At 41.7% G+C, this 17614-nt stretch overlaps 1 protein-coding gene across 1 annotated transcript; it reads left to right on the plus strand.

The window, feature by feature from the left end:
* Positions 1-1154: 1154 nt before the first annotated feature.
* LOC310796383 (coiled-coil domain-containing protein 172-like) lies at positions 1155-14969 on the plus strand (the record flags this gene model as incomplete). The annotated part of the gene is made up of 8 exons (XM_083658570.1): positions 1155-1233; positions 1599-1684; positions 4491-4607; positions 4996-5161; positions 6475-6576; positions 7298-7400; positions 13830-13917; positions 14937-14969. 8 exons carry the CDS (start codon positions 1155-1157, stop codon positions 14967-14969), a joined length of 774 nt encoding a protein of 257 aa, XP_083514696.1.
* Positions 14970-17614: the final 2645 nt, after the last annotated feature.

A 17614-nucleotide genomic window follows, 5' to 3' on the forward strand; every position in this document is an offset into this window, starting at 1 on the left:
CCCTTCAAAATGGCTCTCATTTTAGTTCAATATAGCCTACTTTAGGTTACTGGCCGACGGCCGTCCACGACTGTTTTCCCTCGAGGGTCCGGGGGGAGGGCATGAAAGAGATATAGCCACAGGCTACTAAGCTAATTGTCTGCTTACAATTTGATGACTTTGCTTTTCTAAAAAATCTCCAAAGAAGGGATCGTTGCCAGACAGAGGAACCGCATCAGTCAGGTGATTTATGAGAAGCCTCAATCAATATGCAATATTAATTTTGCAAATGACTGTCAGAATGATGTAGTCCTCCTCGGGACGTATTAAACGAGCAGACGCTTCACACTGACTTTAATGTGCTTCATGGCATCGAATCAAAAAGCATTACCCCAGCTGCGCGCTCGGTAAAATTGGTCAAAGTTGAACTTACCGAATCATAAGTGGTGGTTTTCGGCTAACGTAGTGTAGTAGGTATGTGGCCTTTAGGCCTTTGTTTAGGCTAAACTTCTTCTTCTTCGCGTTTATTGGTATTGGCAGATTGCAATCCAACTATTAAGGTGCATACCGCCACCTACTGTAATTCCACCCAAAGCTTGCTTCAATTCATAATCACAACCACCATTCCGGCCAGCAAATCCTCCACAAAATCCTCACTCGACTCGCTTAATTCATGCTGCTTTCTTTTCTTGTCTTGTTAACATTATTTTCCATCCAGTCCTCTTCTTATCCTCTATTCGTAATTCGCTGCCAACCTGGTGCGCGTGCGTTAAATAAAACAAGTTTGGCGCTGGCGCTGCCACAGGTGGCAGGTGCTTCGTCTCTCAGCCAATCAAAACCAGAGGACAGAACTGTCGGTGACACCAACAACAACAACAACAACCTGTTTTCTTTAGTTCCTTCCTGTAGCTGTGTGGACATGAGGCTGCAGTGTTTGTATGCGCAAAATGCCACGAAATGCCTTGTTATATCAACTGTTATTGCTAACAATGGCTAGCCTAGCTAGCTAGTGGATCTGACGAGTGAACAGTGAACTTCCCAGCTCAACTTTTCTGCAAATGGAATGCTAACAAAACGGATGTGACGTCATTTAGCCTCCACGTCCCAGTTATTTTGCGATAAAGGAACGCACGATTACTATCAGGTTGATTCTGAGTTTCTTACACGAATAAAACATGAGTTTGGACACGCTGTTTGAACAACTTATCCGAACTGAACAGCACATATCTGAACAGACAAAGACATTTCAACAAGGTAGGTGCGCTAGCTAACAACATGATAAGTTATTAACCTGGGCAAGTTTAATTCATTGGCACCCTTTGGTAAGCTAGTAGCCTCAGCGCGAGACTCCTCAGTCAGTCTTCGTTCTTCTGACGACTCTTGCAGTTGAGGCTAGTAAGGTAACGTTAGCACGGTGAGAAAACCTAACCTGTGTCCTTTAATTTAATTTAATTTAATAGTAAATGACATGCATGAGTTAGCAGTGCAGTTAATGCGATAGTTTAACTCCAGTAGTTTAATTTCACTGTGTCTCTGTCTCCCATGGATTTTGGGCCTGTTGTTAGCCTAACTTTATGAGACGACTCTGTAACGGTTTTATTCAATGCTCTTTATTTCAGTCAAAGTAGCCATCATCAGATGCCATGAGAAGATAAAGAGCTCCACTGAACAGTATGGAACGACCATTGAGGATCTTAATGAGAAGGTGAGGTCGAAATGTCACTATAGCCTATTCAAGGGCCATGCATTGGATTCTCTCTGTTAGTAATAATATGTCAATTCCGAATACAGTTTATGAAGAACAAAGAACAGAAATTGCATAATTGTTGACATGATATGTGATCATTGATAATGCTTATTTGGACAAGCTGCTTTTGAATAACATTTCAATTCCAGTGTTTGTCTGACACAAAGAGATGCCCAACTAAAATTATTTGCGTTATTTGAGTATTCCTCCTTAAAGTAATGTTGTCAGTGAGTGGTGGATGGATAAATATATAATTTGATATCAATTTGGTATCAAATACCCTACAACATTTACAGTGAAAGGTTGTGGGAAAAGAGGAAATAATGACATCACTTACTTAACCTTGAGGCAACAGTCAACTATGAGCAGCATCCGACACGTGGGGTGAAGTACTGCGTATTATTGGCATATTGACAAGGTGATCTGCTGTATGATTAAACTGCTTAATCTCTCCCGTCTGCTTCATCAACAGTATAGAGGATCGATTGCAAGTGCCACTGTAAAAAAATCATTGCTTAATTTCCACCGGATAACATTAGTGTTATTGTAGGAACCCTCTTAGCATGTGTGAGCTATCATGTCAGAGACAGGCTCGTTAACCTTTCAAAATTATTGCTAAGCTCTTCCTGTGTCAGTGCTGTCAGTAGCTGTGTTTCCATTACAGTTTTTCGCAAAAGAATTGCGATATTTCTACAACTTCGACAATGTACAATTGCGACTTGTAGGCGTTTCCATTGAAGTTGCGTTTGAGTGATTCCCCGTTGCAGCAGCTGCCACAGTGATTACGCACGGGGATCTGCCCCATATCCCATCCCCTGCATGCTCAAATCCAACCAATGGTCAATGCAAATCCCAACATGAAGTTACAATGCATATAAACGAGCCTGATTATCAATTCAAAAGAAAATGAGTCGCAAAATGTTGCTGGCTGCGTGAATGCAGTCAGCGCGACAGGCAGAGGAAAAAAGGTAGCCTAATAGCCTACAACTGGTCCGATTTAGAGATGGAGGGGGGAAAAGGCTGATTTGGTTCTATAATTGCACCTGAAACGTGTGCAATGTATTAGCCTACTCACAGTCACTGTATTCACTTCAGACAGCACCACCGCACCAGTGTGTGCTTTTCATCCTCTCATCTCGCCGCTGTGCCAAATGCGCGCACACAGGCAGCCTGCTGTCACCATGGACCGATTTCTGCCATTAAACATTATCTAATTTGCCCGGCTACGCTTTTGCATAACACTCGTCTTTCTGCTAGGTAGCGTTGCTTCAAAGTTTTCCACTTGCTGCGGAGGTTTTGACACGGCTATCGAACCTTACTTACCAAACTTATTTTCCGCTCCTTTTCCAAGGGATAATATGGGTCACATGACGTGCAAATGCGAAAAATGTGTTTCCATTACACTTTTGCGATAAACTTCTATATCGACACGTCTGAAAAACCACCTCATGAGAGCGAAAAAACTTTTTGCGATATTTGGGAGGTTTTTCGAAATTCACGTGTTTCCATTACCCAATTTCTATTGCGATATTTAGATTTTGCGCATTTCTGAGGGTAATGGAAACACAACTAGTGTCAAAAAAGAGCGTCAGATCAATCAAACTGCTGATGACAATACGATATCTGTATTAACTGCCTGAAAAGACAAGGCAGGGGGATAGCTTTTCAGACTTTATATAACAACATTTGAAGTATTTTCTGGCACGGTCCTATGCAATGCATTTTAGTTGATTTTCGTGTGTGTCACTTCCACATTTATAATAACCTAACAAGTCAATGCTTTAACAATGTGAACGATAAAACATTAAAACACATAAATGGCATGTAACCTATAATAAATTACAGCATTTGCGGATGTTTTAAAGTTTCATCTTCTACCTGAAATCTGTCATATGAACTGACAGTAACTATTATTCAGAGAGTGCTTTCAGCACACGCATATTCTTTTTTAAACACTGTAATTATCTTAAGACGACTCTTCTAAACGAAGACCACTCAGCTCTCTGACTGAAACCTACGGTTCCTCCTCCGCCACTATATAAGAAACCATCAACTAAATTCTTTCTGAACAGCTTGAGTCACAAACAGACAATTGTACTAAATGTCACGCCTGAGGCAGCTTTCAACAGCCTCCCCCATGAATGTACCATCCTATATGATTTGACAGTTTCTTTCTTTAAAGGCGTGTAATTACCGAGGATAAGAAGACGAGGACTAAACAAGAAAAGTTTGACTGTGGAGCGAGTGTGCAGGTTCAACCACTCAACCAGGTCTTTAAAAGCAGGCCAAGAAATGGGTCATTTTCAGGCGACTTAACTCCCCATTTATGGTTTGACAACTGAACACGACCTAACAATGCACATTTATAAGCCAAACATTGTCTTTTATGTTCCCAGTGCACAGCGCACATATTATTATAAAATTATTTAACGGGCGACGAGGTGAAAATCGTGTCTTCCGGGCCGTGAAAATTCGCATCACTCGCCTCATTCGCGCCACCCTGGGGAGGAACCACATCTACTCGCGTTGGCATTTACTATGGAATCTCGTAATCTCGCGAATTTGTGAAAGTCGCCCCTGTGTGAGTGTCTTCTTCATGTCTGTCACTATACAGTAATTTTGCATGCTGCTGCTTGTCCTACACCCATCTCTTTTATCCTCCTCTGGGATTAGTAACACATATCTCATATGTAACCTATGGAGTAATATACCTCCCTTTCTGTACATCTATACTATATGTTGTGTGTTTCTGTGTTGTGTACAGACGCAGCAGTTGTCTGATGTGAGGCTGCAGCATGAGCTGATAAAGAAACGTGAAGACCAGATGTTGAAACAAATCCAGGAGCTGTTCGGCCAGCAGCGCAGCCTCAAGCAACATCTGGTAGGTTGAAGCCCGAACTAATATTTACATCTCATATCATCTTGGTTTGGCTTAACATGGCTACATGACATGGTCAGTTTCTGTATTCTATATACGTACTGTATACTAATGATACATTTTTAATATATTGGTTCTATATCCTTTTTATCATATACATATCTGTTCCGGTATGATTTGTCTAGAACTCAAAGTCGCTTAACACTATTCACTAAGGGGTGGCGTTAGTGAGACAACAGAGAGACAAACATAACACAGACACAGAAGGATGGAGAGGCCAATATTGGTGCAATATGTACCAAAGATTGGGGAGATTTCAAGTTTTATTACAAGTCATTGTCTGAGATTTTTTTGCGGGCAACCTTTCTTATAGTCTGTGTTTTCATTCCAGGATAAGATAAATAGGGAGTCTAAAGACGAACTGGAAAGGTTCCTGCAAGACCTCATGAAGTTCAACAATGACTTCAGTCTTCATGAGAACATGGAGACGGCGTGTGAGAGCCAGACACACACGGAGATCCTGGCCCTGGAGGAAGAAGTGGAAGCATTATACAAAGGTGATTTAAAAACAAGGTCACACATGAATCCAAGTCAAGAACGTCAGAAGAACATGCCAATGATGTGATCAAGCAAGTACTGTAGGTTGCATGAAGCACATGTAGCCCCTCTTGCTCATTTCAGATCTATCATTTTAATAATAACCAGAGTGACCATGTACAGAATCAAATGTCGTCTTTTCTAGTATAAAGACCCACACAAAATACACTTTTCTCACACCCAGGAAAATGTCATGCCTGGGTGTGTAGTATGGTAGGAACATAGTAGTCAATGAATTATAGTCCTGTCATAGTCGTGCATACAGTAGCATTGAAATAGTGTAGAAGTTTTCACTACAATTTGAGGAAAGATACAATTTACACTGTGTGGGACTAGGATCTCTCTAGCAAAACTGACATGAAAGAACCAGATTCATTATTAAATAGAGTAAAAGTGGTTGGTGGTATTATATTATAATTCACGACTTAATGACTGTATGGACAGTAAAATAAGCCTTTCAGCTTATAATGAGATGGAGTCCGTGCAAATAAGCATCAGGCCTGTTCTCTGACATTTTAAGTTCTGTGCTGCTCACGCGCTCCAGCACACCGGGCCTCCATTGTGCTAACGAGACTCGGGTTCTGGACACTCGTGTCTGTGGTCAAATAATTAGCCATAAAAGTAAAATACCGTAAAAGTTCGAAATGAGTGTTGAAGACGGACCATCATCAAAGTTTAATTAGTCAATTGAAATGGAGTTTTTCGCCTGCGGTATGAGGATGTCATTAAATGATTGGGAATCGGAATAGTTACAAGTGTGGAGAGAAAGAATAAGTAGTGGAAATATGAGGAAGCACGGTTATAATTGTCTAGGGGAATTCTACGTGATCATTTTTAACTCGCATTTTGTTATCAGCCAAATATGTAATGATTTTTTTGTAACAGAAAATGCAGATGCGATGGTTTATGGCGATGCAATAGACTGGGATTTTTAAAGCCTAGCAAGTTTTAATTCTACACTACACTTTGATGTGGTTTGAGCCATTTTCTGTAGTTCTACAAGATTGCTCCCATTGGACTTGCCAGTGAAGACCAATCTCCTCGCATTATAGTATTTCTGGACTCGGGGGAACTTCATTCACTGATTGCTTGTACTAAAAAAAATATAGAATTTTTTAAAAATGCCCACATTGCAGCCTTTGCAATATAGATAATGTGTTCTTTCATTGTGCAGTGTCAATATAAATTCAATATATAGTCCATCCCTACTGGTAATTATCTTCAGCAAGCTAAGCTACCTCCTCTCCTCCTCCTCCTCCTCCTCTACAATCAGAGATGGATCTCATGAGCCAGAGGGATAGTCGTATGAACTCCATGCAAGAGGAGAAGAGAGCTCTCCAGCGAGAACTACAAGGCCTGGATCATGTCAGGAAAGGTAAATACTTTTTTGGGGCAGATGAATGTGGTGCTGTCCATGGTGCTGAAAGAGCACATACAATGCTGCTACAACACTCACACTGATCAGATCACGGTAGACTACATTGTGGTGACAACCCTCTAGTGCAAACGTTTTTTTTTCTTTTTCTTTTACAGCTTCAATTTGATAGCTGAAGTTGGGACATTAAAATGCATTCGGGTTGTAATAACCGACAGTCAGCATATGTGTGTCTGCTTTACAAGCCCCTTTTAGACAGAGAAGCCAGCAAAAAGGCATTATTGGAAATGCAACATCACTAGCTCCAAACCCAGTCACACTCCACGGCCAGTGTGAACCGTTAACATTAACCAAGCCAATACCGCCTTAACAAGAATCCAGAAGGTAGTTGTTTAAAAGGGGGAGAGTGTTTCCTATTTCACTTTCCCCACATAGATTGTCTTTGCTAGTCCACAGTTCCAACCGGTGACATCCGAGCCTGCGTCTTTACCTTCTAAAGCCACCCCAGTTAATGTTTGCAAAGTACAATGTGTCTGTACTGTATCATTTCAAGGTATTTATTAAAGTACAATGTGTCTGTACTGTATCATTTCAAGGTATTTATTAAAGTACAATGTGTCTGTACTGTATCATTTCAAGGTATTTATTAAAGTACAATGTGTCTGTACTGTATCATTTCAAGGTATTTATTTGGTGGTTGATGTGTTATTCTTACCTACAGGCCTGGATCGCCAATTGAGCGAGGCTGAAGCAATGACAGAATCTCTGCGAGCGGACAGTCTGATTGTCAGTCAGAAACCTCTCGCTGACAGCACCTGTCTCAGGTGAGCATCGTCACCTGTCAAGGGGAGGGCTACACATTTGGGCACACAGACAGACACACTATACCTGATGTAGTTGCAATTATGTAATAATAATATAGGATGGAATCAAAATAATAACGCAAACATGTACTTTTATATAAGCCACTTTGTTCAAAGCAAAGGCTGCAAGACAAAAAAAGCAACTAAAGCACAAAGGGGGGGGGGGGGGGACCCTCAACCAATAAGAGTAAAAGCAGTGCTAATCACTTTACTGTAGCAGTTCACAGAAAATGCCTTTCTGCAGAGAAACGTTTGAGGGCCTATTTTAATATGCATTGCAATGTGTGCAGTTAGGCAGTCTGACACAAAGCGAGGAGCCAGGGTTGAAAAGTCTCCCCACCATAGTTCTCCGAGGCGTCCTCAGAGCATCCTGATATTCTCAATAGAGCTGGCAGGGCAGCTGGGATGTTTAATTAGTTGGGGAGATGTTGGCAGTGTGTTCTCCCTAAGCCTCTTGTGAAGGCTGTCTTCACTGCACTCACCTCACCAGCTCGGTCTAGTTTTCTGTAATATAACTGATGATAACTGTCTTATGTAATAGCCGGGTTGACTCTTAAGTAGGGCTGCCACTAACGATTATTTTCATAATCGATTCATCTGACGATTATTTTCTCGATTAATCGATTAGTTGTTTGGTCTATAAAATGTCAGAAAATGGTAGCAAATGACGATCAGTGTTTCCCAAAGTCCAAGATGACGCCCTCAAATGTCTTGTTTTGTCCACAACTCAAAGATTAGTTTACAGGAGTAAAGAAACCAGAAAATATTCACATTTAAGAAGCCGGAATCAGAGAATTTAGACCTTTTCTCTTAAAATTGTACTCAAAACGATGAATCGATTCTCAAAATAGTTGTCGATTAATTTTCAGACGATCGACTAATCGATTTAATCGTGGCAACTCTACTCTTAAGTATTGCTCAATGCACTGAGGGAAGGGGCAGAGAAAGGGAACGTTGCAGCGTGTTGGCACAGACAACCGGGATCGCACTGTAACGACACAGAACTACACACTATTCTGCCAGGCCCGTTAGACAGCGAGGTGTTATTTACAGCATCATTCACTCACACTGTGAGAATGTGCTGAATAGACCGGTAAGCCCACCACCACCACCACCACCACCCTTCTGTCTGTCTCTCTGCCTCCTTCCTGGCTGGAGTCCGGATGTCCAAGTGTAAATAACAGAACATTTAAGGCCATTTGGTTTAATTAAGGCTTTGATCTGTAGCGTATTTCATTCAGTCAACAAGTAGGGAAAAAAAGGAAGTAAAGCCTAATGTGATTGATGCAGGGAAGTGTGTACGGGAAGATGGATGAGGGGTAGAGAGTTGCACATTCACACTGAGTGCGTACACGCAACCAGCAAATCAACACACAAAATCGTACATCACTTGGAGTTTTGACTGCAAAAATTTATAACTTTCGCTGCATGTGGTGTCGCCGTTTCCTGGATCAACTTGAGTAAACAGAGGAACATAATCATCCAATCCGTCAATGGATTAATGCGGTACGAATGTTGGCATCAAGCGCGCAAACACGTAAATAACACTGTAAGAGCCATGAGCTAGCAAGCATTATGCTAGGAAGACTTATCATCCGTAATGTTGTCTACGCTAAGCTATCAGTCAAATTGGACCAACAGTGTAGGCCTCTGTATGCTTCCAGAGCCACTGTAGCTGTCTACAATAATAATAATACATACACAACTTTCTTAAACACATTGTATGAGTTGCCGCCATCAATATTATTTATTTGATGTTGCAGCTGGTGTAATGCATTGGCATATCTCTTGGGGTTATGAGTAGGAGGCACTGGCAGCCTATGTCGCGAAATCAATGTATCAGTGGACTACTTTAAAAGTGTTAATATTTATGTAGAGAACCAGCCAAACAAGAATGTTTGTGTTTGTTGTATGTAGCTTACTGAGCTGTAGAGTACACAACCTTGTAAACTAAAGATGTCCAAGGCGCAGTGACGACATAGCGAATACGTTCAGGAGCCTTTCTTTGTGACATGGTTAGGCAAAGATTAAAACAGTGCCGGTGTGTTCCAGCACATAGGGAGCTTTTATTTTGGTACCCTGTTCCTGTAAGCTATCGTTGACTTACTACTTCCTTATTTGACTCTCTGCATGACCATTCCAAAGAGCATCCGATTGTGTGTTTTGCACTTGGCCCATAAGCAACCCAGATATACTGTAGTGCTCCTTCAGTCATTTTTACCACGGCGCTGGACCAGCAGTCCTGCCGGGGTCATGAGATGGAAAAGTCAGGACAGTCAATCAGACACTCAGTCACTCATGGACGTTTAGTGGGAAAATGGCCGTAGCTCGGGATAGAAAGGTGGGAGAAAGTCATGATTCGAGGGGTGGGTAGGAATAGTGGTTAGGGGGATATGGGTGGTGTTTGGGGGGGGGGGGGGGGGGGGGCGAGGTTAGTAGTACTAGACTTTAGAATTTTGAAACATATTGTACACAATAGTGACACCCTGGACTCAACCTCCCACAATCCACCACACCCTCACCTCTGACCGTCGGCTCACTTTGCACTGACTCACCTGCACACAATCAGGACTGATGACCTGACCAGCACACCTGTCACCCGCCCTTTCTAAACACTTTCAGTTCTTCCCTTGGTTGAGTTGTCCTGTTGCCTCTGCTTGCTGCAGCTTCCTCCTCGTGTGCATATATTATGACATAAAAGCCCCCAGCCCTTAGCTTACCTTTGGATCACATACTTTTATTACCCACTCCTTATCATATCCATTTTACCCTACAATAAAACATTGCACTTAAACCTCCTATCATGTGCTCCTTTGCCCTAACCGGAAAATACCATTGAGTTAAAACCCAACCTACGGTCAGACTCTCCCTATTCCGACTTAGTTTCCCTCCATCACAATATTTTCTTCCACATATTGTCAAAGATCATGCTAACGTGCTGTTCTGCCAAGACGGACTGGTTGAGACCTCTCATATAATGTGTCTGTTCAATTAGATGAATCGGAGAATTGAGAAGCTCCTTTTCTTTGAGACATATGGGTGGTGGACGAGTGTTTCCCCACCTTGTTTGCAGTATGTTCTTCTCCCCCCACAAAGACACTTCCTGTATTTAATGAATGACTGGAGATCAATAAAGTTCCAGGAAGGAAGAGTCCCTGTTATTGCTGCTGATGCTACTAGTTTAGATAATGCACCTTATCGCTCTACTGTCGTCATAACAACAACCCCCCAAACATACGTCCTAATGAAGATGCAGTCATGTTTGGTTTCTGTTTCTGTTTTTAAATCACCTTTTCAACATCTTAGTTTGCTTTCAAATGACCCAGCATTCCAATTAAAAGCGGTCCGCGTCGCTAAGACGTATTAGAATGACGTGCAAAATAGCCATATGCAATAATCTTTGCTTTCCCTTTTAACACGTTTGTGTATTTTGCTCAGCCTCCTTCTCTAGTTCCTCCTCGCTGCACTCACTTATTGTCACAGCGTGTCTCCTCTCCAGTGTCTCTCTGTCTTTTACGTCCCCTGTCCCTTCCACCCTCTCTGTCTGTCTCTAATGCCCCCCCCTCCTCTGCTTGCGTTGCCTCCTTAAATCATGCGTGTGGTAAGCATGTCCTGTTCATCCGTCAGCCTGGTTTCACAGAGGCCCTTCCTTCATTACGCGCGGGCTGATTAGCCTGGGGAAGTGCTGAGGATGTGGCTTTGGAGGAGAGGATGAGATGAGAGAGAGAGAGAGAGACCCCTCTCACTCCTCCTCATGACCATCCATCCTGAACTGAAGCCATCAATCCTGTCTTCAATCACTGGCAGCCTCCATTTAAAAGGCATAATTTAACTCTCTTGCTTATTGATTGGTGGAAATTGAAAGCGTGTCAATTTGAACGAGTGCTTGTGTGGTCTTTTAAAAAGTGTTCAGTGTGCAAAAAAACACAGGGTGGGCTAACTGGCGTGGCTGATTCACTGTCACACCGCAGCGCGCCAGCAGTGCCTGTACGTGAAATCAAAGTTACTACTGTACAACGCCACCGGAAATGATAAGTTGCTCGAGATCTCAGCGCGTGATGATTTAGGAATCCTTTTTTTTGCATCTGTGATTTTTCTTTTGAGCCACTTAAAATAAATTAAAAATAAACAATCAGAAACTAGTTGGCACTTAGGGGCTTTTCTGAGACGGATGGACGAACGATCTTCAAAGATGCCGTTTGTAGGATTTTCTTCATTGCTGCTTCATCACTTGTGAGGGGTCATTGATGACATCATTGGGTTAGGGTTAGGGTCATCACTGCAGAAAACACTGCTCTCCATGACACCAGTTTCTTCCTTATTTTTTTAAATAGCCAGTCCACACTGTTAACCCATTGATACCTGATGCAGCATTTGCGTGTATATCCCCTCATTTGTGTGTGTATCCCTTTAAGACCGCGAACCGGTCTTAAAGGGATACACACACAAATGCTGCATCAGGTATCAATGGGTTAAGCTGTGGCTACACTGATCTGTCAGAAAATGGACAGAATTATCTGAGGCATAGATTTCTGTTCGCTGGGCTGTTTTGAAACGTCAGCATTCGTCAATTAAAAAACAGTAGGAATGAAATTGAATCGAATTGAAATGAACGGAGACGGACAGACACGACGGACAAGTGTCTGTCACAGCCTTAAGTCTTGCTGCTCCAAACATCATGCTGCTGTGTTTGAAAAGCACTTATATTTGCCCCCCCAAAATTACGATTTATAAGTTTCACAGAAGCGTGTAGAGTTTAAGAAATACTGCCATTGGTTTTCAGACTGTGAAAATGCAATTCTAGCTTTAGTTGCTCAGTTTATTGTTTCATTAACTTCCAATAAAAGAAAGAAAGACTCAGCGTGTGGCGGATGCGCGCGTAGCTCTGTATAGATCTTTCAAACACCTACCATGACACTTTAATCATAGCCCAGGCATCTATTTGCCTCAACAACAAAAATCCATGCTGTTATTGGATACAGCTATTACACCGAGACGCAAAGCAGAACAATATATACACCATCTAAAATACTTCTAAAAAAAATATTGCATTTTCTATCTTCACAAGTCAAAGAAAGTCCAAGTCACATAGCCACATAGCCTATCTCCTACGGTATGAGACTGACTTTGACTAAAGACAGCAGTATTTGGATGTTTTAAAGGCACAGTAATGTATCTAACATCACACTATCTAATATGTATTCACTGATGAATCTGATGATTTTCTTTAGTGATTGTTACAGGTTTATTAGAAGCATGTCCACGGCCAAATGGATCGTTCAAACTGACCCCTTTCACCTTCACTTTAATCTGGGACACTTTTATTATGATACTATTTACTTTTTATGAAGCCACTGTTTATTGTTGTGCTTAATGTTTATTTTATTCTTTGTGCTCGTCATTATGTGCAGATCAGATTCCCCTCAGCAATAAAGATTCCCAATCATTCATGCCCCTCCTCCATTCAGTGGTGGGGGGGGGGGGTGTTGTAACCCCCCCCTTTCAATACAGCATTGTGCAAGCAGCAAAAGCTTTACGGGCCATTTCAACAGTCAGGAAGTGTGAGAAACTTTGATTTTACTTTTAATTAAGTTGCTGAGTTTAGTTTGATTTAATTACATTTTGTTCAGTTGCACAGTGTTATAAAACACAAAAGCAAGCTACTGTACCAAAAACAGCAATAGAACGCAATGATACAAACACAGAAAGACGAGAAACAAAACTAATTTGTGCAGGTGAGATAAAAAAAAAAAAAATCAAATTAAAGCCCCATTCAGTAAGTTTTCCAAGTTTTGCTATTGGAGAAACTGCGCCCTCTGCGTGCATTAGTATCAATAACGATATCGCCGTTCAAAGTCAACAAAACACAGCGCCAGAAAGCTCTATGTACATGTTGTGACATTGGGTACTCACCACGTGATGAAATAATAATCCATAGTTCCGTGAAACATCATTTTCGTAGCAAATCCGAATCGAGTTACTTCCTTGTTTTCATGCAGACAGCGCTTCCGCTGTACAGCGCATGCGCGCGTCCTTTTCTTTTTTCTTTTTTCTTACCTCGGGACGCTGGCAGCAAACTGCTTAGTCCCAGGGCTGGCCAATGGAGGGCGGTGTGGGATAAATGAAGGCGAGAGTCTCCCTATTACAAGTCAATCTACCATGTCCTAAGACTAAAAAGCTCTTATATTACAGTAAAAAATGTCAAAAATCTTACTGATTGGGGCTTTAATATATAGGTTAAAAATGCTGAAGCTTCTCTTTACAGTAAGCCGGTCCTTTGCAGTTACATTGTCATGTGATTGATATTGTCATGTGATTGATATTGTCATGTGATTGATATTGTCATGTGATATTGTCATGTGACTGATATACGTTTTATTTGTTTCCCAGACTGAAGAAGGAGCTTGAGAGACATAAGGAAGGAGAGCTGGAACTTGTGCGCGAGGCCCTCATCTCAGAGATCCAGTTCCTGCAGTCAGTAAGTGACCATCTTCTCAACAGGTTTTCATTCAGAAAATCTTCCCCTTTTGAAACGGTGTTTAACTCTTTCCCCGCCAGTCACATGACATAGCGGCATTTAGCGCTTCCCCGGCAAACACGTGTTTCCACGGCAATCCGTGTTTCCGCTGTTATACGATAGATGGCGCTCTCTTAGGCACCGTGTGAACTGGCACTTGCAGTGTTAAAAACATGCGAGACAAGAGTGCGGCCCCTCCTCTCCTCTCCCGAGAGCGTGCTGAAATCTCCCTGCGTACCGGTGTTAAACTGTGAAAACAGCAAGGGACACCAATATGCATCTGTGCTGCATAGTTCACTGTAACACCAGCCAGTATCTGCCCTCAGAGACATTTGAAAAATGTCATTCATTTCATTTGAAAAATGCATTTTTCTCAGCTTTCTGTCGGACGTACAGACATTTTTGATGAACACTACCTACCTACATTCAAGTGTTGATCACTAAAGAACGGATGAAGGTAGTCCACCACAAGCTCATTGGTTTCGCTGATATTGAGCTTCAGGTGATTGTAACCGTGTGACGAAGCTCCCCATGAGTCTTATGTAAAAAAAAAAGGCTCTAAATGAAGACGGCATTTTTCTCACTGGAAATTATTCACTTTTTGCCCAAAAATACACTTATACCTTTATTAAATTCCATCAAAGTCTTCAAGTCTGGACAGACATGGATGTAAACTGCAACTTGACAGCGAGGCGGTTGTTTCTAGTTTTAGTTATATTTGCCCGTTTAACCATCACTGAAAAATAATACAAAAATTGTAAACGAATGCCTTTGCATTAACTTTGTTTTTGTTTTGACTTTAATCACTTGCTGTTTAACCAGCAGTGACCATTTTTTTCATTTACAGTCCATCAGATATGATGCCACGGTCTTACTTAGAATGATAAGAAATCCAAATTAGATTTCTGTTCCGCATCATACTCTACTGTGTTCTGTGTAGGCGGTCATATAATCATGTTTTATGTTGTCTTTGTCTGTAGAAACTGGACAACAGCCAGGGCAGCCAGCAGTAGGCAAGTGAGAGAGAGCTAAACCAACAAACCAAGACAGTGTTTTTTTGTGATGCGTGTCCAACAGACATTACATGTTACATAATACAGGTGTTAGCCTAGTCTGTTCTTTATATTCACTGGGAATGGTTACATGAAAAAGGAGCAAATTGCATTGATTTATTATCATTATGATTACCGGTATTGTTATTATATATTTGTTTAATGAAACATTTGTTGGGGATGTTCGAGTTTTTCATCTAAAATATTACATTTGACATTGTATTAGAAATATAAGGACATACACATACAGACAGTGACAAACACTGCATCGTAGTATGTTTCAGTTACTTGTGTGTGTGTGTGTGGGGGGGGGGGGCATCGTGTGTGTGTGAGATCTCTGACCTCAGTCATTGCTAGTGAAGTATCAAAAGAAAGTGATTATATACTGACCTCTAGTGGCATTGCTATATCACACTGTGATAACATACAAAATGTACACATTGTATAAAAGCACATCACAGTATTACAGTTTCGATGTGGATGTGCAAAATGTTAGTGTGTTGAATTCAATTATTCTGTGGTTGTTGCAGCCGAATAATTAGTTACTCTGTTATGTATTTTCATTGCATTTCATTAAAGCACCAAATCTTTCATTTGTTTTGGCATCAGAAATGCATCTTAACCCCCATTCCCTGCTTCATCCCAACTTAATAATGAATACCGCATAAACAGCATAACTTAATACCGCATAATCATGCTTATTCAGGTATAGTCCACATGTCCTTTGTGACTGTTGGAAAAAAAGAGAAGGAAAGTAAGAGCAAACCACTTAAAGTTGGTCCTCAGCCCAGGCTGATTGTCTACTGCCACCTAATGGGAAACGTGTGACATCACAACTCAGCACCAGTAATCCGTCAGTCCAAAGGCTGCTAGACAGTCATTTCCATAATTGTTGATTAGAGGGTCTGTGGTCTACAGGGTAATTATGTGGGTCATTTTCTCTCTGATTACAGTGACCACTAATAGAATGATTTGGAATGTCAATAGCTAATGAGTTGCTGCAATCCCATTTGACTCTGTGACTTTGACCTCAGTGAGCTACCTCTGGATGATGTTGTCGGAAACCAGAGTGGGACGGACAGAGCGCGCCATTTGGCTAAGTGGCTAACCTCATCTGAACTGCCGCTGTCATGTGTACCTAGGCATTAAGCATCCCAATCCAGAATGATTTGTGCCGTAAAGTTAGATTGGAGAATATAACATTCTATTCACCTTATTATAGTGGCCGCCATTGGGTCAGTCTTAAGGTCCTTTACACATCGGGAGCGTTTGTTTCGTGCGATTAATTCACACGTCAATAATATTTTCCGAACCTATATCGGTCAATGCAACCGTGCATACCAACGGCGAAGTTTCGCCGAGCGTTATTGCGGTGTTTATTTTTTTTGAACCACGGTCGATTTTTCAGAAATTCGCTTCCGACGTGTGCACATCTGTGGCTGTGATTGACAGGTGGGTCAAAACTCGCATCGCAATGTCGTGCCGTATATTCGCATCGCTCTTGACGTGTAACGACCTTTAATATTTAATAAAGTTTGATCCTGAATCTCGACAGATTTTTCCCCCTTGAACGCTATACAGTAGAACCAAGCCTCCTCTAAAATAAAACACCAATGTCTCAGTCTTAACCACCCACTTACCAGTCTATTTCTTATAACTGAAAAGAGAGCAAATCTGGATTTTTTACCAAGCAGCAGCTCTTATGAAGGAACTAAAGTGCCAATCATGTGCTAATTGCAGTAATATATTTTACTGCCATGGCATGGAATTGTGTTGCTGTGCGACGGCTGCACGCCCTGACACTCGGCAAATTACACAGATACAGATGTCAACAAAGGACAATTATCAATTAACATGCCAAGGAACAGCAATCAGTGACAAGACGGGAAAACCACTTTTAATTTTGAAGCAGCACATGTCTTTGAATTGATTCCACTTCCACATGTACATTTTAATTTCTCACTGCTTCAAGCAGACCAAAACAATCACGATAGCCGTGGTCGACATCGTTCTCCCCTTCGTCGTGGTCATCCGCACACAAGACAGGTGGACTCTGGGTCTCCGTCGATGCCTTGGTTCTTCAGCTCGGCGATAAAATTGTGAACGGTGCTGTTCTGTAGATCGCTGCTGCTCTTGGTCCTCAGGCAGTCCTGGTCTTTTGGAAAATAGGCCGTCGGTGCTCCTGAAACCTGACTAGGTAATTCTGGGGAAAGGAGACAGGGAGTCAAGTTCAACGCCACCTTCATTTTAAACCGCCCCACCAGAGCTACCATATAGCATAGCAATATAGAGCGAGATGGTTTTGACACATCGTTTTAAGGTCCTGCTCAAATCAAAAGTGAGAGCACAGAACAAAAATACACTCAAAAGAGGGAGAGATTGTTGTAACGTAGCTCTTGTTTTGACCTTAACAGTAGCAATCGTACAGATACAGCAAATTGTTGTGGAATGGAACTGTGGACTGATTGACAGAATAGAGCCTTACGCTTGCAGTCTGCCAGCCTGGTTCCTCCTGTGTACATGGTACTCCATTTGTATCTTGTGCTCGCACTGCATTCCTCGTACAGACGACTCCTCCTGGACCATTCAAAATCAAATCCCTGTGA

This window comes from Poromitra crassiceps, assembly GCF_964638095.1.
Source record: "Poromitra crassiceps genome assembly, chromosome: 22".
Lineage (NCBI taxonomy): Eukaryota > Metazoa > Chordata > Actinopteri > Beryciformes > Melamphaidae > Poromitra > Poromitra crassiceps.